Source organism: Dysidea avara, chromosome 6 (assembly GCF_963678975.1).
Source record: "Dysidea avara chromosome 6, odDysAvar1.4, whole genome shotgun sequence".
In the NCBI taxonomy this organism is placed as follows: Eukaryota; Metazoa; Porifera; class Demospongiae; order Dictyoceratida; family Dysideidae; genus Dysidea; species Dysidea avara.
The window spans coordinates 27,863,018-27,885,786 of NC_089277.1; the positions used below are offsets into that span (position 1 = coordinate 27,863,018).

The following is a 22,769-nucleotide window of genomic DNA, read 5'->3' on the forward strand; positions in this document are numbered from 1 at the left end:
CGAAACACACGTTTCTACGGAGTGTAGAAAACCTCAAGCCCTGTAGTAGCACCCTCGCTTCACTTGTACGCCACAACACAGGACCGTTCGGGTTTCTAAATTCCGTAGAACCCTGTGTTTCGATGTCTACCTATTATATATGTAATACAGTATTAAATATAACAACACCTACATGTGGCTGGATATAGAATTTTAAAAAAATCACCAAAACTCGAACTTTAGTCTCACTACCTCACTGCTTGACCACAGTTGCAAGGCTAGAGGCCAAACAAAGCAGCGCATGGCCACCATATTACAAACTCACCAGTGGAATGTGCCTTTTGGGGCTCCGACGAGTGTAGGCCCTCTGCACCTTGTCTTTTCTTTTATCTTCATTTAAGCTGCTTGTCTTCTTCTTCATCCAATGAAACCATATCGATGCATTAATTTTCTGTATCAACACTTTCTTTCAGCAGCATTTTTAGATACCACAGAATTGTTTCAGAGCTGGATTTCAGAAGCGCTTCAGTCTTAGCGTTTCAGTCCTAGCGCTACAAGAGGTATACTAGCTAGATACAGTATCTGCAACTTCACAGTTGGGATCCCATTCATGATCGTTCGTGATAGGTTCGCAACCACACCCATCAAATAAAGATCTAGATTGAATAATAGTGATAGAGTACGGAGACCACACCTATTAACAATCTAGCTATTTACTTAACAGTAAACTGGCTGGGGCGGCACATTTGTCACAGGCGTCCTAGGTAAACAGGATGGCCTATTGGTCTACCTACACTGTAGTTGCACACCCTTGGCTGACTCGAGATACTCTAATACAACAGTCACTCTAATACAACAGTCATGTATGATATTCTAATAGAACAGTCACAAGTGACACTGTAGCTAAACAAACTAGTATTTTAAAAAAAATTAATTTAAAAAATGAAATAGGAATCTATGCAATAAAAGTAGTGAAACAAGAGATGAATGATGGTATTACAGCATAGCTCAGTGGAAAAGTCCCTACTTTGGCACATTATCTACAACAATTGTTTTGCTCAATGCCAATGTAGGGAATTCCCACCGAGTTGTGATAATTCACCTCTTGTTTCACTTTTTTTTATTGTATAATAGATCCCTACTATATCACTAAAGAACAGGAATGGTTAACAAGGTCCCATTCAAATTTGATGCACATATGCTTACCATGAATTATATGTACAAATCTAACTTATGTTTGTGACTGAATTTGACAAAACCAGGCTTCCACACACATCCAATTCTTCGACTTTAACTGCTTATAACTTGACCGCTCAGTATGCTATTTTTACACAATTCTTTCTTTGCTTTATGTAATAACTGGTCAAAGTTTGAAAGAGATAGCTTGCTCTTGTATTAAGTTATAGTCCTTCCAAGTCGCAAATCTAGATGTGTGTGGAAACCTGGTTTTGTCAATTCTGGTCACATTTTTATGCATTTATGGGTAACAATTCATGTAAAACATTTCTACAGGGACCATGCAACAGAGCATTAATTTGTTATTAAGACACACACACAGTATAGCTATGGTATAGGCATTGCATGCTCCAAGAGTATTACCATAGAAATTAACTGATGCCATAGAAATGAAATCACATAGTAAAGATAAAAAAGACTACATTTGGTACATGTCAAAACAGCAACAAACAAGTCACCCTTTCAGCTACAAGCAAGCCACCCTGTAGAAAGTTAAGCAATGTTACAAGTCACCCAGTAGAGAGTTCAGCTAACAACAAGTCACTCCGTAGAGAGTTCAGCTATACACATAACACCCTGTACAGACTGCAGCTGTGTAAAAAGTCCCTCTAATAGCTACATGATTATCATTTTATTTGGTGTCAAATTTACAATTGACATATAGATTTAAAAATATAGCAGTCTTTTTCTTGTTTGACAATTTCTATAGACAAGTTAAAAGGAAGCCTCAAAGCATAGGCCAGCATTGCAGCTTGCAATTACAAAAAGAAGTGATGCCGATACCAAGCTGTGAAAAAAGGTGCAGCCCTCCTGGATGGAAAAGTTGTGAAATCAAAAGTAGTGGCCAAGAAATGGCTGCAATAACACTAATCATTTATAATGATCACAGTAGACTACGTATTCTAAATGTGTTGCTACATTAGAAGTATGTATGCCAGGTTGTTACACAAGTGAATAAAAATAGTAAACAAAACAGTAAAATATAGCTCCAATACTGGACATCATTTCATAGTAGCCATTCTCTGACTGCCATCTTTACTTTTAAACTCATCTTTATATTCAGTTTGGCCGTTTTCGCATGGATATAAGGTTACAATTGTTAGACAATGGCATACAGTGTTACTTTGATGTGTGGGAAACCCGATGATGGGAGTCTTATTGGTACGTAAGACATCTGACTCAATAAAACACTTGTTTACAACCACAATGAGACTAACAGTAATGCAATCAGTCTTTCATGGACAATTACGTAGTAAAATAACACATCAATATATGCCAAGCAAAGTGAAGAAGACTTTGCACCAATTTCATAACATTCAAAGGGGTTATCATAGCTGGCTATTACTTAATACTTTTGGTATAGAATTTGCATCACTCTATACTGTAGAATTTCACAGCTCTATGCTGGCATTGTGTCTGCATTAATTATTTTCTCATGTACATTTGTCAAGCCTCAGAACATATTCATCAAGTTCACAAATTGCTAGCACACTCCACAGCCTTTCATGGCTGCTAAAAGTTTTGGGGTAGGTGCTCGCTGAAATAGCCTTGGTGTTTAATTATGATAGTAAATCTCTATACTAACTCACTGCATGTATTCCATTGACTTGAACACTTGATTGCTTGAAAAATGGCATCTTTGAGCATTTAAAAGAACATTGGTGGCATCAGTACCATAGTTCGTATTATTTATATAGGTAATCACACACATTTGAGTGCAATTAGGGAATAATTGTACGAGTAACAGTCAAAATTGCACGAGGCGAAGCCGAGTGCAATTTTGGCTGTTACTCGTACAATTATTCCATAATTGCACGAAAATGCGTGTGATTGCCTACTAATCACATAGTGACCACCCTTAATGGTTTGTAGTACACATCTATCCAGTTCTATGTGGCCATTAACTTCTACCAGGTGATTGCATCATCCTTCTTTGTATTACATCATTTGTTGTTGCACTTAAAAGGCTTCATGTATCAGCAATTCTGATTGGCTACTCAAAATGTCTACATATGTTGCACTTAAAAGGCTTCTATTGTCAGCTTCTTTGATTGGCTATTCATTATCTGTTATTCCGCTATTTTATTGGCTGCTTTACAGTGCAATTACAGAAACAAGGCCATGTGATTTGGGATTAATTGCACTCCTACTATTGAGACTAATGTATGGCAAATTAAATCACTATGTGATTATCGTGCAAAAAAAAAATTTGTGATAAAATTTTTTGCGTACAAATATTTTCGTATGATGTACATGAATGACTGCTCTAGAGGAATAGTTTGATCTTATGTAAAAATTTTCATGTAAGAATTTTTCATACAAGTTTTGCATACGAACAATTATTTTTGTAATGGAAAAAAAGCTAATTACGGTAATTACTAAAGTGCATCTCAGCTTTTACAGGTTTTTGCAACTGAATTCGTCGCCTTTGCAATTGAATTCGTCCCGTTTGCAATTGAATTCGTCGGTATTGCAATTGAATTCGTCGGTATTGCAATTGAATTCGTCGGTATTGCAATTGAATTCGTCCCGTTTGCAATTGAATTCGTCGCTTTTGCAATTGAATTCGTCGCTTTTGCAGTTGAATTAGTCGGTTTTGCAATAGAATTCGTCGCGTTTGCATTACAATTCGTCATTAACAAAACGGCTCCAAGAAACCAACCCGTTCATTAAGAGATTAACTATTTATGCCTTGGAGAGTTACACTTGAGACACTAGAAGGTAATTGAAGCTGGTAGTACGCGAAGTTGATAGCTGTCTGACAAGCTAATTAGCTTGTTCGCGAGTGACCACACCCATCGCGAATGGCGTAGTAGAGTTTGGAATGTTGCTGGAGAGGCTGTAGAGGAAGAATTATTGCCTTATAAAGAGTTGTTTACTACTGTTGTACTTGAACAAGTTCTTGTAGCAGCTGCTACATCATGTTTTCATGTTTGCTCCAGCTGCCATTCTTGTTATGGACGAATTTAACTGCAAAAGCGACGAATTCAATTGCAAATGCGACGAATTCAATTGCAAACGGGACGAATTCAATTGCAAAACCGACGAATTCAATTGCAAACGGGACGAATTCAATTGCAAACGGGACGAATTCAATTGCAAAAGCGACGAACTCAATTGCAAACGGGACGAATTCAATTGCAAAGTCGCCGAATTCAATTGCAAAAACCTGTAAATCATTGATACTAGTGACTTGGTTTGGCAGATTATACTGATATAATACACATTACTGAACTCTGTGGTACAGAACTGAGGTCTAACGATCATGTACAGCATTATAGCACTTAAAATGTATATGCACACTGGATAAGATTACACTGAGAGTTATAAACTTATTACCTGATTTTGCATGAAAGGTAAGGTTGAAACAATATGTTCAAAAGTTTCACGCCTTTTGAAACAATCCATAATAGTGAGGTTTAATTTTCGCACTCCTCTTTGTTCTCTTGTATCATTAAGAATTTGTAACTGCTCCTGAATTTCATCTGATGTGTGAAAAGCATTGTCAAGGAATATCATAAAAACTGTGTAATTGTTGCGATAATGTATTGTTCGCAATAACATCATTATATCTCCTTCTGTTAGTGTTGCCCTATTTTTATCCAAGCCTATCCATTCTAAAGTTTTGTTTCTATGAAGCATGTAAGCAATAGATCTCAGACCATTACTAGTTACACTACAACCAACTATATGAAGCATTATTAAACAGGTGTTGTCTTCTAGGGCTTCTGCAACTTCACCTATCAATTTATCATCTATGTATTTACTGTTTGACAGTATTAACCATTGAAGGTGCTGATGAATACGAACAAGTTTTGGAATACCACTGATAGGGCTCTGACTACAATCCACATCAAAGACACAAATGCCATTGTTAGCAGTGCTGCTGCATTTGTTATTTGTACAACAAGTCAAGTACTTTAATAAGTTGTCCGCCCCATTTTTATCTAAACTTTTGCACTGAATCATCCACTTCTTTCCACTGTGTGCTATGCAGTAGGACAATGCAGACAAAAATTGAGGTGTTGCATCAAATTCTGGGACAGCAAACCAGCATGGTTCACCATAGAGTAGATAGCTATCACACATGTCCCTACACAATTGAGGATTTTGTGCCTCCATAACTGCTGCTATTAGTGTAGTCTGAAACTCTCTTGTAATGCAGTGAGATAAATCATAATAATACTGTTTACCAATAGAAAATTTGTCTATCAATTCACTCACACTAGGGAACTTAACAAAAGTGTTTGCAATTACATTCCTCAAGAACCAGCTAAAAGCTCTGTAACTGGTCATTTCAATCTTCAGTTTGTAATTCACTAGAAGAAATTCTTTGAAAGAAATAACTTTAAATTTTGTGAGACCTGCATAAAATATCCATATCATTTCAAATTCAGTCTTGTTAAAAAGATTTTGTAGCTGCTTTTGCTGACATTGTTCAGATTGCTGAGATAAATACCAAGCTGCAAGAAACTCCTGAAGAGTGCGATGAATAAATTCATATGTTCTACTAATAGACTCAAAATGTCTGTGGTTGGTTACTTGCAACAGTCCCATCCCATCAAAGCCATCAAGGCTCTTATCTTGTGAATCAAAGCAGTATTGTCTAATCTTTGTCTCATCAAAGATCAGAACTGAATCATTTTGTAAGTGGTCAAATGCCATTTTACTAAGTTTAAGTAACATATTTTTACCTTCCTTAGGCAAATCTTCAAGAATATTTACAGATGCACTACCATGTGACTTTCTAGCTTGATGCCGCCTTAACTGAATCAACACCAAATTCTTGTACATATCTGTAAATGTTTCTGGCAACCGATTTCTACTTCTGTTGAAAATGTATAGAGCAATGCTTAGGTTGATAGGAACAAATACAAAACATTCCAAAAGTGGAAGGCGTTTTAATTCAGAATTAAATTTCTGTTTTAGTTCTGAAGTATCTGCATAATTTTGAAAAAAGGATTTTATGTTCCTTTCTACTTGCTTCTTTGTAAATCCAAGAATTTCAATCCTACGCTCAATATGTTCATATTTCAGACTTCTAATGGCGGAAGGATGACTCGTGATCAAAATCACAGCTTCAGGAAGAAGGTCACCAGATATAAGACGTGTGAATAAACTACTATCTTGTCTGCTTTCTGGTAGTTCATCCCACCCCTCTAAAATAATTAATCTGCCTTTGCCATTGCTTTCATAAAGTTCATCAATAAACTTATCAGTTAAACTTCCCATATATAACTTAATTAATTCATCCAATGATTTTGCATTAGCGACTTCTGCTTCTCTCAGTTGCAAAAAGATAACATGAGTAAATGTTTTCAGTAATTCATCTCGAGCCCATTTTGTACACATTCTTTTAGCCAAAAACGTCTTTCCACTTCCAGGATATCCATATATCAGAATTACTCTGCAGTTCTCAACAACTATGTCAGAATATGACTTAAGAAACCTTCTACTAGTAAAGCCAGTTTCCTGTTTAAGTAGTAAACTGTGGTAGTCAAAAAAAGTAGATTCTTTTTTGTGATCCTCTTTACTAACTTTAACCAGTGCAATGTTAATATCATCTGATATTGGAAGATTAAAATTAACTTCAGAAATTCGTGTGAACGTGTCACTGGTATATCGCTTTTGTAAAAAGTTTTTGAAATTGTCTAGTGAATAACTTGGTAATTTATCACCTATAAAAACTATTTTGTTGACTAAATCATCCTGATCTAGGTCATTAAGGCCCAATAAAAAGATTTTAAAGTAATGCATTTCCTTGTCTTTCAATATTGACATAACTTCTTTAATTTCTTTATTCCTTTTTGACAGTGTAATTTCTTCATACTTTGTAAAAAACTTTCTTTTTCGCAAACATGTAAGAAGATTAGTATAATCAAGAGCTGCAATAATATCTTCCTCATTTTTTAGTACACAATAGACCTGTTTCATGGTATCAGCTACCTCACAGATACCTTTCTCTGAAGAAAAAATTACCAGTAGCTGAATAAACTGATTTTCATTACGCACTCTCTTCCACAGAGCATCTACCATAAATCTGCAGTATTACAATAGTTACATATCATACAGACACAGTATGGTAATATTGTAAAATAGGGATCACAGAGGCTTACACTTTTATATATTTAGAAACCAGCCTCACAAAAACTTTACAGAGTCTTGGCAATAATCATACAGTGCGATAGTACGGTATAGTAGGGACCATAAAGCAAACAGTTCTTGATTTGTACTGCTGTGTAACGGGTTGAACATAGCTGACAACGAAGTGTAACGGATACTGTACTGCTCAAACGTAATGTTGCACTCGCTTGAGCCGCTTGATTGCAAATGATTAAGAAACTCGCTAATTAAAAGGTGTGGCACCTGTTTTCTTCACGAGTATTCATCACATATGAAACAGGATGAATACTCGCAAAGGAAATGGGTGCCACGCCCTTTAATTAGCAAGTTTTTTAATCACTCGCAATCGAGTAGTGCGAGCAAGTACGACGTTATATATTTGAGCGATACTGTACTTCACTTTTCAGATATAGCTGGGACACGCGGCACCATTTCTTTCTTTTGATGCAGTATGCGTGGATTGCAGAAGTGCTTTTCGAACAGTTCGTGGTTTGTAATGTTGTGTAATGGGTTGAACACAGCTGACAACAAAGCAAAATGAATATTTCACTTTTTAGACAATAACTGATATAGTTGGGGTGTGCAGCACCATTTCTTTCTTTTGATGCAGTAGGTGTGCGGTTACCAATCAGATCAACTATTTACAAAAAAAAGTTAACAAACGAGTACACAAAAATTTGGAATTTTTAACTGGAGTAGGGACCATAGCACATCGATAAAAAGTACTGAAACAGGCTGGAGTAGTCCATGATATTAAATCACAGTAAAACAATAAGAAGTGTCTCTACTGTGCATTTCCGTTATGGTATCTTGAGCACAGTAGTGATATATATAACACTTCTTATTGTTTTACTGTGATTTAATATCATGCACTCGGCTACTCCAGCTTGTTTCGGTACTTTTATCGATGTGCTATGGTTCCTACTCAAATTGAAATTCCAAATTTTTTTGTGTACTTGTAGTGTGAAGCTAGTTGCTGTGTTACTCGCAGTTATTACCAATAGCCAGTTAGTTAACACAATAAATAGCAGAATAATAAATAGTAAGTACAACACACAATATACTGTATATAGAGACAACCATACAACTACACATGATGTCATACATCATTACAGTATAAGTCAAATATAGCTAGCTAATACATTACACTTAGAAGGTTACATACAAAGTATGTGTGTGCATGTTGTTCAGTATTGGATCACACCACATCTCCCTTTCTTAAGTCTTAAGAATAGTTAAGTCTTTCAGGTGGTCTAATCTGTGTGCCAGTTTGAGATCTAGTGATTCATCTGTCAGGATCACTTGTTTGGTGTGTATTAATTGTAGTTGTTTCGTCAGTAAGTCGTTCTGTAATATGAGATCGGTTCCTTCTAACTTTGCCGGATGGTGTGTCGACAATGTATGATCTTGGTGTGGTAGAGTTTGAAGTGATTGTACCTGGCACTTGTTTACCTTGGGAGTTTACCCATACATCTGTGTCTGCTGGAAGCTGTGCTGCAGATCTTACTCTATGGCGGCGATCATATTGCTCTTTCTGCCGTTCCTTATACTGCCTGTCCTTCTCTGCAAAGCCTTGTAGATGTGGCCAGTTAGGAACTAGTTGGTTTGCAACTTGTGGTACATCTGTTCTCAACCGTCGTCCCATCAGGAGTTCAGCAGGACTCAAGAGGCACCATGGAAGTGGTGTAGCTCGGTAACTAAGGAGGGTCAAAGCCATATCGGAAGTCTGCCTTAGAAGACTTTTCACAGTCTTAACCATGCATTCAGCAAGACCATTCCCTTGCGGGTAATAAGGACTGGATGTAATATGTTTGAATCCATAAGTTGAGGAGAATTGTTTCATCTCTGAAGAGTCATATTGAGGTCCATTATCACTTATAACTGTCTGAGGTATTCCATGTCGGGAGAAAATTGTCTTCATGGCACTTACAATGCTAGCAGAAGTGGTGGAATTTAGTTTGATGACTTCTGGATAACGTGAGTAGTAATCTACTACTAACAAATATGATTGTTTATTCAGTTCAAATAGGTCTGTAGCCACTTTCTGCCAAGGATATTTAGGCAGTTCTGAGCTGAGCATTGGTTCTCTGGCAGGAGGTGTAACTTTCACACAAATGGGGCATTGTTTGATGAATTGTTCCATTTGTGAAGATACTCCCGGCCACCACACCGAGGTTGTTACTCGAAGACGGCATCTCTCGATACCTTGGTGACCACAATGGATTTTACATAGGGTGTCATGTTGAAGCTTTGCAGGTACAACAATACGAGCTCTGTAAAGGAGTAAAGAATCACAAACAGTCAGTTCATTTCTAACATTCCAGTACTTGCTAAGCTCTCCAGTAATAACATGTTTTTCTGGCCAAGTTTTTTGGCAGAATGTGATGAGTTTTGAGCAAATTGGGTCTTCTCTTTGAGCTCTTCGATACTTGTCTAAACTGTCTTTCGTAGTTGGGAATTGAAAAGTGGTACTGGTCATTTGACTTTCAGTAAGCTCTGCAAGTTGTTGATCAGATTCTGAAAATTGTTGTGGTGAGCGAGAGAGAGTGTCGGCAGTGTAAAGTAACTTGCCTGGCACATGTGAAATTGTATAATCAAATTGCATTAAGCGGAGACGGAGAATTCTTGGTGGCAAACTGTCTAGAAACTTTGAACCAAGGAGAGGAACAAGTGGTTTGTGGTCAGTTTCAATATGAATTTTCATTCCTAAGATGTAATCAGAAAATCTTTCACAAGCCCATGTTGTAGCCAAAGCTTCTTTCTCTATTTGGGCATATCTAGTTTCTGTTTCAGTCATAGATCTTGAAGCATAAGCCACAGGTTTCCACTGTTGGTTAGTTTTCTGCATGAGAATGGCACCTAGGCCATAGGCTGATGCATCTGCTGTGAGTTTTGTTTCAGCAGTAGGATCATACCAGGCCGGTGGAGGTAAGCTCATGTTTTAACTTGTTAAAGGTGTCTGTCTGACTAGGACCCCAAGCCCAAACAGTTTTGGTACTAAGCAGTTCTCTTAGAGGTTGTGAAAGCTCTGCAATGTTTGGTGAAAATTTACCAAGTTGATTCACCATGCCAAGAAAACGTCGTAGCTCAGACACATTTGCTGGCTGTTTCATACTGCTGATAGCTGAGGTTTTCTTTGGATCAGGGGATACTCCATCTGAATTGATGACATGACCAAGGAATGTTATAGAATTCTTAGCAAATTCACATTTGTCTTTGTTGAGGGTTATGCCAGCATTTTGGATTCTGGTGAGAACGGCATCAAGATGGGTGTCATGCTCATGTCGGTTACTGCCATACACAAGAACATCGTCCATCAAGCATAACACTCCAGGAAGGCCATCAATTACCTCATTCATGCGTTTCTGAAAGTGTTCAGGGGCACTTGATATGCCAAAGGGCATTTTGTTAAAGCAAAAACGGCCAAATTGGGAAACAAATGTAGTGAGGTGGCGAGATTTCTCTGCTAGGGGAATTTGCCAGAACCCACTGTTGGCATCCAATTTAGTGAAAAATTTAGCTCCAGAAAGTTGGGCAAGTGTGTCATCCACTTTTGGAAGAGGGTGAATCTCTCTTAGAACACTTGAGTTTAGAGGTTTTAAGTCTACACAAATTCTCACAGTTTTGTCTTTTTTCGGCACAACTACCATGCCCGCACACCATTGTGTGGGTGTGTCAACTTTTGATATCACCCCAATTGACTGCATACGGTCTAGTTCATCTTTCACTTTTTGATGAAGTGGGAGTGGAACTTTTCTGGGAGTGTGAAGGGCAAATGGCTTAGCATCAGGCTTGAGTGTGATTTCAAACTGTTTTGTAAAAGATCCTAGCCCTGTGAAAAGGTTTGGAAATTTTTTGACAATGTCAGTTTGAGTTTGGTTAATTTGATTAACCTGAGCTAGTAAATGCAGTTGTTGAATAGCAGGTGAACCCAACAAGTTGTGTTTTAGCTGCTGTAAGACATAAACTTCCTGATTACATTTGTGGTGTGTGGAGGACAAAGTTACAGTCAACTTATCCAGGACTTTTAGTGGCTTCCTATCTGGCCCACACAGAGACTTGGTGGCTGGTTTAAGCACAACATTTCCAAGTCTGGTCATTGTCTCTTGGGTAACAGCTGTGACTTCTGCTCCAGTGTCTAATTTAAACATCACAGGTTGACCATTGATATCAATTGTAACATTCCAGGTGGAGCCTTTCCTAGACTCTATGGCATCAAGATAGATCACATCTAGGTCTTCATCTGGCTCTAGGTCTTCATCTGTCTGAAGTCATTTCATGAACATGTTTTGACAGACATTGGCTACTGTAGTGGCCCTTCTTCTTGCACTTGTGGCAAACTGAGTCTCTAGCTGGGCAAGTACTGCGAGGATGAGGTTTGTTTCCACAGCAGATACATTTGTGTTTTTGAGTTTGTCTCTGTTCAATGTAGCACCTTTAGTAGGAAGGGATTTAAATTTCCTGCCTTTCACATGGTCAACTGATGATTGTGGTTTGGTGGTTTGATTTAGGAATACTTGCTGCTGTTGTACAGCTTCTCTTTGGCGTACCATCTGCATAGCTTTGTCTAGGGTCAAGGTAGAATCCATCTGCAGACGCTCAGAGAGTGCAGTGTTACGGATCCCCACAACTAGGCGATCTCTGATCATTTGGGAAGTCAAATCTCCATATTCACAGTTTTCTACCAAGCTGTAGAGTATGGTGATGTACTCTTCTGCGGATTCTTCTGGTAATTGGTTCCTGCGGTTAAATCTAACTCTCTCAAATATGACATTTTTGCGAATCTTGAAGTAACCATTAAGTTTAGCTACAACAGTTTCATACTTTTGTCTCTCTTCTGATGTGATGTGGGTAGAGGCTAATACGCTCTCTGCTTCTTCACCTAAACAGTAGAGTAGAGTGCTGATTTGCTTAGCTTCACTCTTTTCTTCTGACAAACCAGATGCAAGTCGGAACTGTTCAAATCTTCTCAACCACTGTGGCCATTCATCTGGTTTTCGGAAGTTGAATGCTGCTGGGGGCTTTAGCGATATGTTGCTTGCCATCCCACTTCTGACACCATGTAGTGTGAAGCTAGTTGCTGTGTTACTCGCAGTTATTACCAATAGCCAGTTAGTTAAGGTTACGGTATACCGGAAGTCATTTAAAATCCAATTAAACGCATCCTCTACAAACTACAGTTCTAGCACACAGACCTTACATGTTACACACTGATGTTTGATTGCAATTGAAAGAGCAAGGTATCTCCTACTATCAGCGATAAATTCAGATAAGTAAACTCTTTATTTGCTGAGTTACATCGCAAGTTACCAGCACCTTCGAAGTAACTATTTGGCGTCAACTTGCAATAAACAAAACAAGTATTAGGCCACTATTGCAACACTGGACGTTAGCACAGACTACTAGTTAGTGACCAATAGCACAGAATACAAGTTGATGTTGTGCTACTTCTAAAAACCAGGCGCCATGCAGCTAGCTAACTCATCTGGAATTAACTATAGACAGTATATACTACTATGAATTAACCAACTATGTATTACTACTTTACAATAGGGTAGTTTGGGTTGTGCAATAATAGGCCCCTATTCGGTGATTATTAGTTTCTCATCCAGCCTTTCTAATTATTATGATGCGGGCGGGAGGGTATTACCATTATGCCATTATTTTATAATATTAACACACTGATGTACAGACTTTGTCCAAATTGTCTTTCTTTCTTACTACAAACATTTCCTTTACCAGCTGATTCTACTTTCCGTGATCACCAACTGTTTTTCGACAGTCAACTGAAAGCCTGCTTTGATGAAGTCGATAGAGCACAATTACAACTGGCACTGCAGCAATTTGCTAAGGAAAACAACAGTTCTCCTGGTGATATATAGCGCATTGTAGTGTTCATCAACAAAAATTGTAACAGTTTGGTATCACGTGTTCTTCTGAGCATGCGCAGAGTAAATAATGGCTTACCATGCGGTAGCTTAAGAAGGATGCGGGCGGTGGATGAGAAACTAATAATCACCAAATAGGGGCCTAATATAATTAGCTATTTCTCATATTTCGTAATTCATGAAATATTCGTAATTCGTTCAATTACGTTGCTATGCACTGCTAAGGAAGCGTTTGTTAAATAAACCGCTTTTACCACATATTACGCACAAAACTATCTTCTAAACTGTTTTATAGTGTGACTAACGTGTTTTTTCCCACAAATTCTCTCGACAAAGCCTCAAAGCTACTCTTCATTTTCGTTCGCGTACGTAAGGGATACGCCCCCTTTCAACTCGAAGCGATAGGCTATTCCTGGAAGTGTACGAGGCCTGCACCGTTGTTTTTCAGTTGCTAAATGCCTGAAAACCTCAAGGGGAAGGTAGTCTGAGGAAAGTCACCACACCCGTATTTCAGTCCGCCGAAAAGAAACCACCTCAGAGCAAAGTTCACCTGTGCAAAAGTTTAATACAGACTTCATTTCACTTTTACTTCTTACGTAAAAGCTGCTTTTACCGTTATTAAACGATTTTGCTCACGTGGGTGCGTACGGTCAAACATAGGTAGATAGGTAGATAGGTACACACACACTTTTACGAAAACAATTTCAGTAAACCAGGCGCACGCCCACAGCTGGCCTTCGGCAGGCTGTGGGCGTGCGTCTGGTTTAACTAGGTAGCTATTAACGCAACAGAGCTATTAACAATTACAAATTTCTTGTAACCCGCAGAGTTGTGAAACATCGCCCGTACTATTCGCTACAGCCACAGAAGCCATTTCTTTACACAATAGGTCACTACTCCTACGTATATTACATAAGCCAGCACAAATACAGAGGTCTAACTCGTTAGTATACTAAAGAAAACTGACGCAGAAGTGCTCTACTCACCGTTTAGGATACCATACTAAAACCACAAATTATCCTTGCCGCCAAAACTTTGCGCGAAGGATGCGAATCGTCTTAAAGAAACATTCTTTGCCACTCTACTTACTTCTGTGAATGTCTTCTTCACTATTACTCTCTAAACAATAACGAATTTCTTCTTACTACAAAGCCACGCGCTGTAACACGCATCGTGGCCATATTGTTATTGCGTAAATCTAATCGCATGATGCAATAAATGAATTCTTGTGGTAACATTATGGCTTCTTTTCCATATGGCTTCCACAATAAATAGCAGAATAATAAATAGTAAGTACAACACACAATATATATAGAGACAACCATACAACTACACATGATGTCATACATCATTACAGTATAAGTCAATTATAGTTAGCTAATACATTACACTTAGAAGGTTACATACAAAGTATGTGTGTGCATGTTGTTCAGTATTGGATCACACCACACTTGTGGTTAGATATAATCAAGTTAGGATGACCCAAAATGCTCATTTACTATAAAACCTTTATTTTAAATGCATAAAGGTACAAGTTTGATATTTTCACTGTAACAGTTAGATTTTACTATGCTTCAGTCTGATAGGTGCATTTTGGCATACCACAGTACATGCAAAGAATTTAAATGTACTACTGACATTATTTTATGTGTAATACCTATTCAGACTGATGTTCTTAAAACTAGTCCCAACTAGAGCTGAACAATAGTTGTGATCTATCGATTATCATGATAGTGAGTAACAATCATGATATGATAGTCTACAATCGTACCATAGCGATATATTAAACATGTCTGTGCTTAGTAAAAAGGCATGGATAACAGAAGCACACATGATAGTATTGAAGTTGAGGAAACTGTACAAGTCTAGTTGATCATGCACAACAAAGATCACAATTGTAATACATAACAATGTTTACCAACAAAGTGTTAAAAAAGCAGATATGTGGTACGTAATTGAATTAGTTATATGTCAGTTACATGAGGTTAAGTGCCTTTGGTATCTGCTAGTACTATCATGATACTATAGTTATCGTGATATAAAGTTACTAACAATCGTGATAGTGATAGTTGTACTATCGCTCAGCTCTAGTCTCAACCAAAAGCAGCCATGCAAGGTTTGATGCCACCAGTACTGAGGACAATCAAAAGCAGTCCACCAAATATCATTATCCTAGAAGCGTTATATGCATCATGGACATACTTTTCCCCTTCATTGTGTTTCACTCCTTTTTATTACAACATTAAGAAAAATTAGGAATTTTAAGTTTGAATAGGGATCATAGGAAAAATGTAGGGAGGTCGCCTACACCTGCAGATATACCAGTGACCGTTCAGACTGAATTATGGATTAAATGGTCACTGGTATATCTGCAGGTGTAGGCGACCTCCCTTGTTTTCCTACTTTTTTTTCTATGATCCCTAATCAAACTTAAAATTCTTAATGTTTTCTTAAACTTGTTTGTTTACTTTTTTTGTAACATTATTATGACTGGTGAACCCACACATACCGCATCAAAAGAAAGGATGGCGCCAGAATTAATGTTTTTATCTGAACACACGCCCCAGCTGGGTAAGTAGAATTCTAGGAAAACGGGAACGGAACGGAAACGGAAAGCGGGAACGGAAACGACCAACGGAAAATGCCTGATGAAGGTTATCATCTCAATATACGGGTTAGATTTTACAGCATGATGCTTCTTTGTAACATTGTTGGACCCTCCGTACTGTTCCGCTAAAATGATCGAAACTCTCTAATAGAGCAGTCACCGTCCATTAAAATACTCTAATAGAGCAGTCACAGAATGTTTTGCAAACCATGTATCTCACCAGGGGCCTTTTAGTATTGAAAGCTTGTGAATCATTGTACTATAGCTGGCAACCCTCAGCCTCTTCATTGGAGTCACCTCAGCCTGACACATACTTCTACCACCTACCTAACTTTTATCTTCACAAGGAACATCTTTATGTAAACACTGTCAATTGATTAGAATACTTGTAAATCGCTTCATTCTTAATTGTTGAATCTTTTCTATGGTTTCAAGGAGTATAGTTATTTCAGTTTTTTTTTTCCTTTCTGCAACTTTTCAAACACACCTTAAGTAGCTAATGTCTTAGTATCTAATGTTTTTGAGCAGGCTGTAGGACCAGGTGTCTTACAGACCTTCAGCACTTGTGCTGTAAAGCTTTAATGAAAAAAAATTAAATAGAGTGTTGATGATATAGCTAGTGTGTGTCATATGAGACCAGCCATGCACGTCTTGGAACTGACAAGCAAGCTAACAGCATACCTTATCATACATAACTCTTATCAGGAAGTTGCATGTAAGTGCATAGCCTATATAGACACTGTCTTCAGTCTATATAATTAGAATACTTCACAAACTTCTTCAAGCATGTTTCAGTGTTGAATCTTTTTAAATGTTTATAGTTTTAAAGGAACAGTTAACAGTCAGTGTTGATGACTTAGCTAGTCTACATACCTAATCTTTGCCAGCCATATCATTCACAGGTTTAAAGCAGGTCCGCATAGTTTACAAAAACATTCTTGACTGTTCTAGTAGAGTATTTTAATGCACGGTGACTGCTCTATTAGAGAGTTTCGATCGCTTTAGCGGAACAGTACGAAAGGGTCCAACAATGTTACAAAGAAGCATCATGCTGTAAAATCTAACTCGTATATTGACATGATAACCTTCATCAGGCATTTTCCGTTGGTCGTTTCCGTTCCCGCTTTCCGTTTCCGTTCCGTTCCCGTTTTCCTAGAATTCTACTTACCCGCCCCAGCTATCAAATATTGCTTTGAAAGTGCAGTGGTCAATACGCTTCGCTTTCAGCTATGTTCAGCCTGTTACACAGCATTACAAATTAAGAACAGTGTTAGAATCACATCTGCATAATTAATCCAGTCACCACGCATGGAAAATACAGATGATTCCCATTTATAAATGTACTGCAGGGAAGCCATGCATCGCGTTACCACGAATCGACACCTTGGGCTGTCAGCAAAAAGAAATGGGACACAAAGGAGGACAAAGGTAAGTCCATGATGCATACATTGTATGTACAGTGGTATGCCAAAAGGCACATCTTGGGACAAAGCGACGTTGAACAGTGAAAAAATCAAGCCCACAGTCTTAGCCATTATCAAGTTATGCTTTTCTGAAGGCAGGCAGGCAGGCAGGCAGGCAGGCAGGCAGGCAGGCAGGCAGGCAGGCAGGCAGGCAGGCAGGCAGGCAGGCAGGCAGGCAGGCAGGCAGGCAGGCAGGCAGGCAGGCAGGCAGGCAGGCAGGCAGGCAGGCAGGCAGGCAGGCAGGCAGGCAGGCAGGCAGGCAGGCAGGCAGGCAGGCAGGCAGGCAGGCAGGCAGGCAGGCAGGCAGGCAGGCAGGCAGGCAGGCAGGCAGGCAGGCAGGCAGGCAGGCAGGCAGGCAGGCAGGCAGGCAGGCAGGCAGGCAGGCAGGCAGGCAGGCAGGCAGGCAGGCAGGCAGGCAGGCAGGCAGGCAGGCAGGCAGGCAGGCAGGCAGGCAGGCAGGCAGGCAGGCAGGCAGGCAGGCAGGCAGGCAGGCAGGCAGGCAGGCAGGCAGGCAGGCAGGCAGGCAGGCAGGCAGGCAGGCAGGCAGGCAGGCAGGCAGGCAGGCAGGCAGGCAGGCAGGCAGGCAGGCAGGCAGGCAGGCAGGCAGGCAGGCAGGCAGGCAGGCAGGCAGGCAGGCAGGCAGGCAGGCAGGCAGGCAGGCAGGCAGGCAGGCAGGCAGGCAGGCAGGCAGGCAGGCAGGCAGGCAGGCAGGCAGGCAGGCAGGCAGGCAATTAGTTAGTTAGTAGAAAATTCCATTGAATTTTTTTTTTTTAATTTGTAGCAATTTATTGGAAGCTTTTAGGATCATACTGAAGACACTTTTGGGCTTTGGTTATGCATAACCAATACTGCCAAGGTGCCAGGATGGTATCGTGAAGCTGGTTTTGGGTGATTTTTTTTTTGGCCAAAAACTCCATGATCCCTAATATACAGTACTACTGCACTGTATTAGATGTTTTATAGTATAGTGTTTACGTAGCTCAACATTTCAATTTAGTATATTAAGAAATATTTATTGCCATGGTAAAGTGCAGTTATGCTGATGTAATTTTCAGACTTGGTATCATATGATTATGATTATGATTATGATTACTGAAAACACAGTTACAAACTGATATGTTCAGATAAGGAAAAACATTACAAATCACATAGATAAGAGTCAGTTATAATTTATCTAAAAATACTTGTAGAGATTGGGATTCTATTGTGTCAGTTGGTAAATTGTTCCAATCGCGGATAGATTTGGGGTAATAGCTAAATTTATAATGATCTGTTCTAGCAAACGGAATCTCAAAATGGAAGGGGTGGTGGATATGGATAGTATTAATTACTAATGGTTTAACACCAACATAAGTAGAAATGATTGTGGGATTAGTGGTTATGATCCAGGGCTACTTTCTGTCCTCCTTATTCAGTGTTCCATGACATTGAGCAGCATTAGAGAATATGATAGCCATTACAGTTATAAAATGTACGGCACCAGCCACACTAGAAAGAGGATTTTGGACCATGTTCTATTGGCCATGACAGCAGAAAGGTTTGATAAAAGTAATACCACTTGTATGTCATTGATGAATACTCTCCAAGTCTTGTCCTAATACTCTTATTCTCATCATACTGCAACCACTGCAGCTGGTTGCTACCATCCATAATTACACATATAGTCAAGGAGACTCAATGTAATCTCCAAGTGATGGATTCAACAGACCATAGGCTGCTGCATACTCTCAGCAAGCAGGCTTTTCCTTGGGAGAGGACCTGAAAGATGGCCTTACTCCATCTAGGGATCCAGGGACTGGCACCACATGGCCAAACTGCTGGGAATCAGAACCCATGTGCACATGCATTATTCCTTTATCGTGATGGATGCACAATATCCCAATGAACTAGAGTTTGACTTACAGGTCAGTGGTTATATCTCATGATGTGTAACAACATCAATCATGTAGCTAAAGAGCTAGATCATAGTCGGTAGTGTCTAATCACTGGAGTGGACTACTGGACTGGAATACTGGAATGGACTACTGGACTGGCATTTTTTTTGGTTTTACACATTTTTAAAGGTTGGGTTACTGTACATTTGGATGACTTGTGACAACATTTCAGTACTGAGTGGTGAATATAATACTTTAATCCTAAAAAGTAGCTGTGATAAACCAATTAAATGCATCTCTTTACACTGCTACTCTACTGTATGGCAGATATGTATACCCAAAAATGTTTCTCTCACTGTTAGACACATGTGATTATTGTGATACAACTTTCTGTAACATACATTGTGTGTGTGTGTGTGTGTGTGTGTGTGTGTGTGTGTGTGTGTGTGTGTGTGTGTGTGTGTGTGTGTGTGTGCGTGCATGCGTGTGTGTGTGTGTGTGGGGTGTGGGTGAACACACAAACTAGATCCCATTGCATAACTGATTATTACTGGAATGAAATGCCTGCATTCTGTAAATTGTACTACAATGCCATTTAGTTAATAGGAGCAGAAAATTGCATGGCCATAGCACAACAGCATACAGTGCGTACAAGTTTTAAAAGTAATGTGCAACAATCCCCATTACAGACAGTTACGTACATATCATGGACTCCAGTGTTATAGAAAGTTGTATCACAATAATCACATGTGTCTAACAGTGAGAGAAACATTTTTGGGTATACATATCTGCCATACAGTAGAGTAGCAGTGAATAGAAATGCATTTAATAGGCTTATCACGGCTACTTTTAGGATTAAGTATCATATTCACCACTCAGTACTGAAATGTTGTCACAAGTCACCCAAATGTACAATAACCCAAGCTTTAAAAATGTGTAAAACCAAAAAAAATGCCAGTCCAGTAGTCCATTCCAGTATTCCAGTCCAGTAGTCCAGTCCAGTAGTCCAGTCCAGTAGTCCAGTCCAGTGATTAGACACTACCGATCATAGTCTGTGTGCACTACTGGAAAGAAGCTTAACTTTCCCACACTGATCCCTCCCTGATTGTTGTTCACATCTATGCACCATACCAACAATTCTGCAAATGAGTTTCTTTTTAGAGGAAACCATATTCCTTCCAGCTATGCCAAGATTGGCTAGGGTATAAAGCAACACCACTTGCATGCCCTATGACTATCACTTATTATCCTAGCCTGTAGAACATTAAAGGGACTCTAACGTCCCACCAAATTGAAGGGTTGGGGTATCAGCGTAGCTTCTGAGACATTAGCCATGGAATCTGAACCAATCTGGTGTTACAGGAGCACAAGTCTTCTTTCACTGGCTGCTCATAATGATCACAACAAGGAAAATTGGTAAGCTGCTACCATAGATAATATACGAACATGGATTGGAAACGCCCGTATTATTTACGTAGTGACATCATAGACCATCCTCGTTACGGTGTGCGTGCGTGTTTGTTGGTTACAGCTGGGTTACAAAGCACCTACACTAATTGGAGGCTGGACTGGTTATGGATACTGGCGAGTAGCAAACAACAGCGTAACAAGATGCAAGTTGAAAGGTGAAGTATAGTATTTCATAACGGTTGGGCAAATTTCCTGAAGAAATAAAAAGTGCAGCATCATTTGTTTTCTGTTCTTATCTTCACTTATAGCAGGCAGAGTGGCTTTAGCTAACCAGGTATCCAATGTTTCACTGTATACTCGGACTGTTTGGATAAAACGACAGAAAACAGGCGCTACTTTGGGCAATTGTTTTACCCAAGCCGAACAAGTCTTTGGCTAAAAATTCCTTTCAGTTTATCAAACATTGTGGCGTAGAGGCTATGTTAAGATAGCTGGTAACGATGCTTCTGAAATATTTGCTAATGCGTACCTGCCAGTATCCACCTGCCGCCAATGATATTCCCTCCAATGTCCACAGACAAGCTGTGTTCTTGTTCAGTACAAAACGCTACACAATAAACAATGTAAAAGGAATGTCCACGCCTTGAAACTAGCCTTCAAACAAGCGAGAGAAAGCCAAATAGCCACTTAGTACATTTCAACAAATTTCCCAATGTATTGGCGTACCGTAACTAGGATAGGTGTAACTAGGATAGGTAAATAATTTAACGGGCGTTTCCAATCCATGTTCGTATATTATCTATGCTGCTACAAGTTAACACTGCAATACTTCGGAACTCTGATACTACAGCACTCTACTACTACAGCTCTATTCATAGACCTTCCTAAGAAGGTCAAACCAGACTTGTGTAGCTTCCCTTGAACAATACCTGAAACAGGTAGATAACCTATGGGAGGTTAAGTTTATCCAAAGTATTCAATCATGAGTAGATAAGTAAAATCCATAAACATGTGAATTTCATTACCCTATGAAATCACTGAACTTGAGCAAGGAGGGATTCCTCTGCAGACAGAGGTCACCATAGTAGAAAGTTGGTAGAAGCTGATACCTTTTCCAGCACTGTGCCTTCAAACACACAGAGTGCATGAATAGTTACAATCCCTCAATTAAACCTTTTTAACATACGGTTAAATTAGCAATATTGTCCAACTAGAAAGTTTTTCCTGTAGCGTTTAGCATAAATAGTCAGCACACTTGCTTGCGCCATGCATTCCCTCATGACTGATGTCTATTTAAGCATCCGGACTAAAACAATCACGTGATAGTTAGAATACGTCAGTTTACTGAATAATGGAATTTTTTGGCTTGGCAAAAAGCCATGCAGGCAGTGGAAGGGAAACAGGAAATCAAGTTGGAGTGGCCTAAATGTGCTGATTTGATCAAACCATTGAAAGTTACAGCCCAGCAAAGTTGAAATTACAAAATTCTCTGACCTACCAGCTTGAGTAGTAATAGCACAGCCTACCATTGCATCACACAAAAACCACCACAATCTAGAAACAACCTCCCATGGATTACCCCTTCTATAAAAAGATTAATGAACCGTCGAACTCGTTTATATCGCAAAGCTAAATCTCTTCAAACTGAAAAGGCTTGGAATGACTACCGTATTCTAAGAAATAAAATCACAAACTGTATTAGAAATGCTCACACCAAATATCAAACTAACCTATTCAACGAAAATGAAAAGACAAATCACAAGAATTTCTGGAAATACATAAAGAATATTCGTAAAGACCAACATGGTATACCTCCTTTAAATGAAAATGGTAATACTATCAACAGCTCTAAAGAAAAAGCTACTGTTCTAAACAACAAATTTCAGTCTGTATTTACTCAAGAGAATACCACTGACATACGTACCAAACTGCGACAGCACTCCACATCCTATAATTCCAGATATTGCAGTTTCATGTGATGGTATACAAAACCTCCTCGAAACTCTAGATCCAAGTAAGGCATCTGGTCCTGACAACATCCCTACCAGGATTCTAAAATTTTGTGCAAAAGAGATTGCTCCAATTCTAACTGTTATCTTTATCCAGTCCCTAACATCTAGACATATATTAAATGATTGGCTAAAAGCCAACATAACACCTGTGTTTAACGAGTTGATGTTGTGCTACT

General features: G+C 39.1%; 2 protein-coding genes across 2 annotated transcripts in view; both read right to left on the bottom strand.

The window, feature by feature from the left end:
* LOC136257270 (CTP synthase 1-like) overlaps positions 1–22,769 on the bottom strand; it is a 145,127-nt gene that overhangs the window by 50,808 nt on the left and 71,550 nt on the right. The gene's annotated exons all lie outside the window — the stretch shown is intronic.
* The window catches only part of LOC136257269 (protein NLRC3-like), a 31,371-nt gene that overhangs the window by 2,243 nt on the left and 6,359 nt on the right, over positions 1–22,769 (bottom strand). Inside the window, exon 2 of the mRNA XM_066050361.1 lies at positions 4,555–7,255. Within this exon, the coding sequence (XP_065906433.1) occupies positions 4,555–7,255 (2,701 nt within the window). The remainder of the gene's footprint in view (positions 1–4,554; positions 7,256–22,769) is intronic.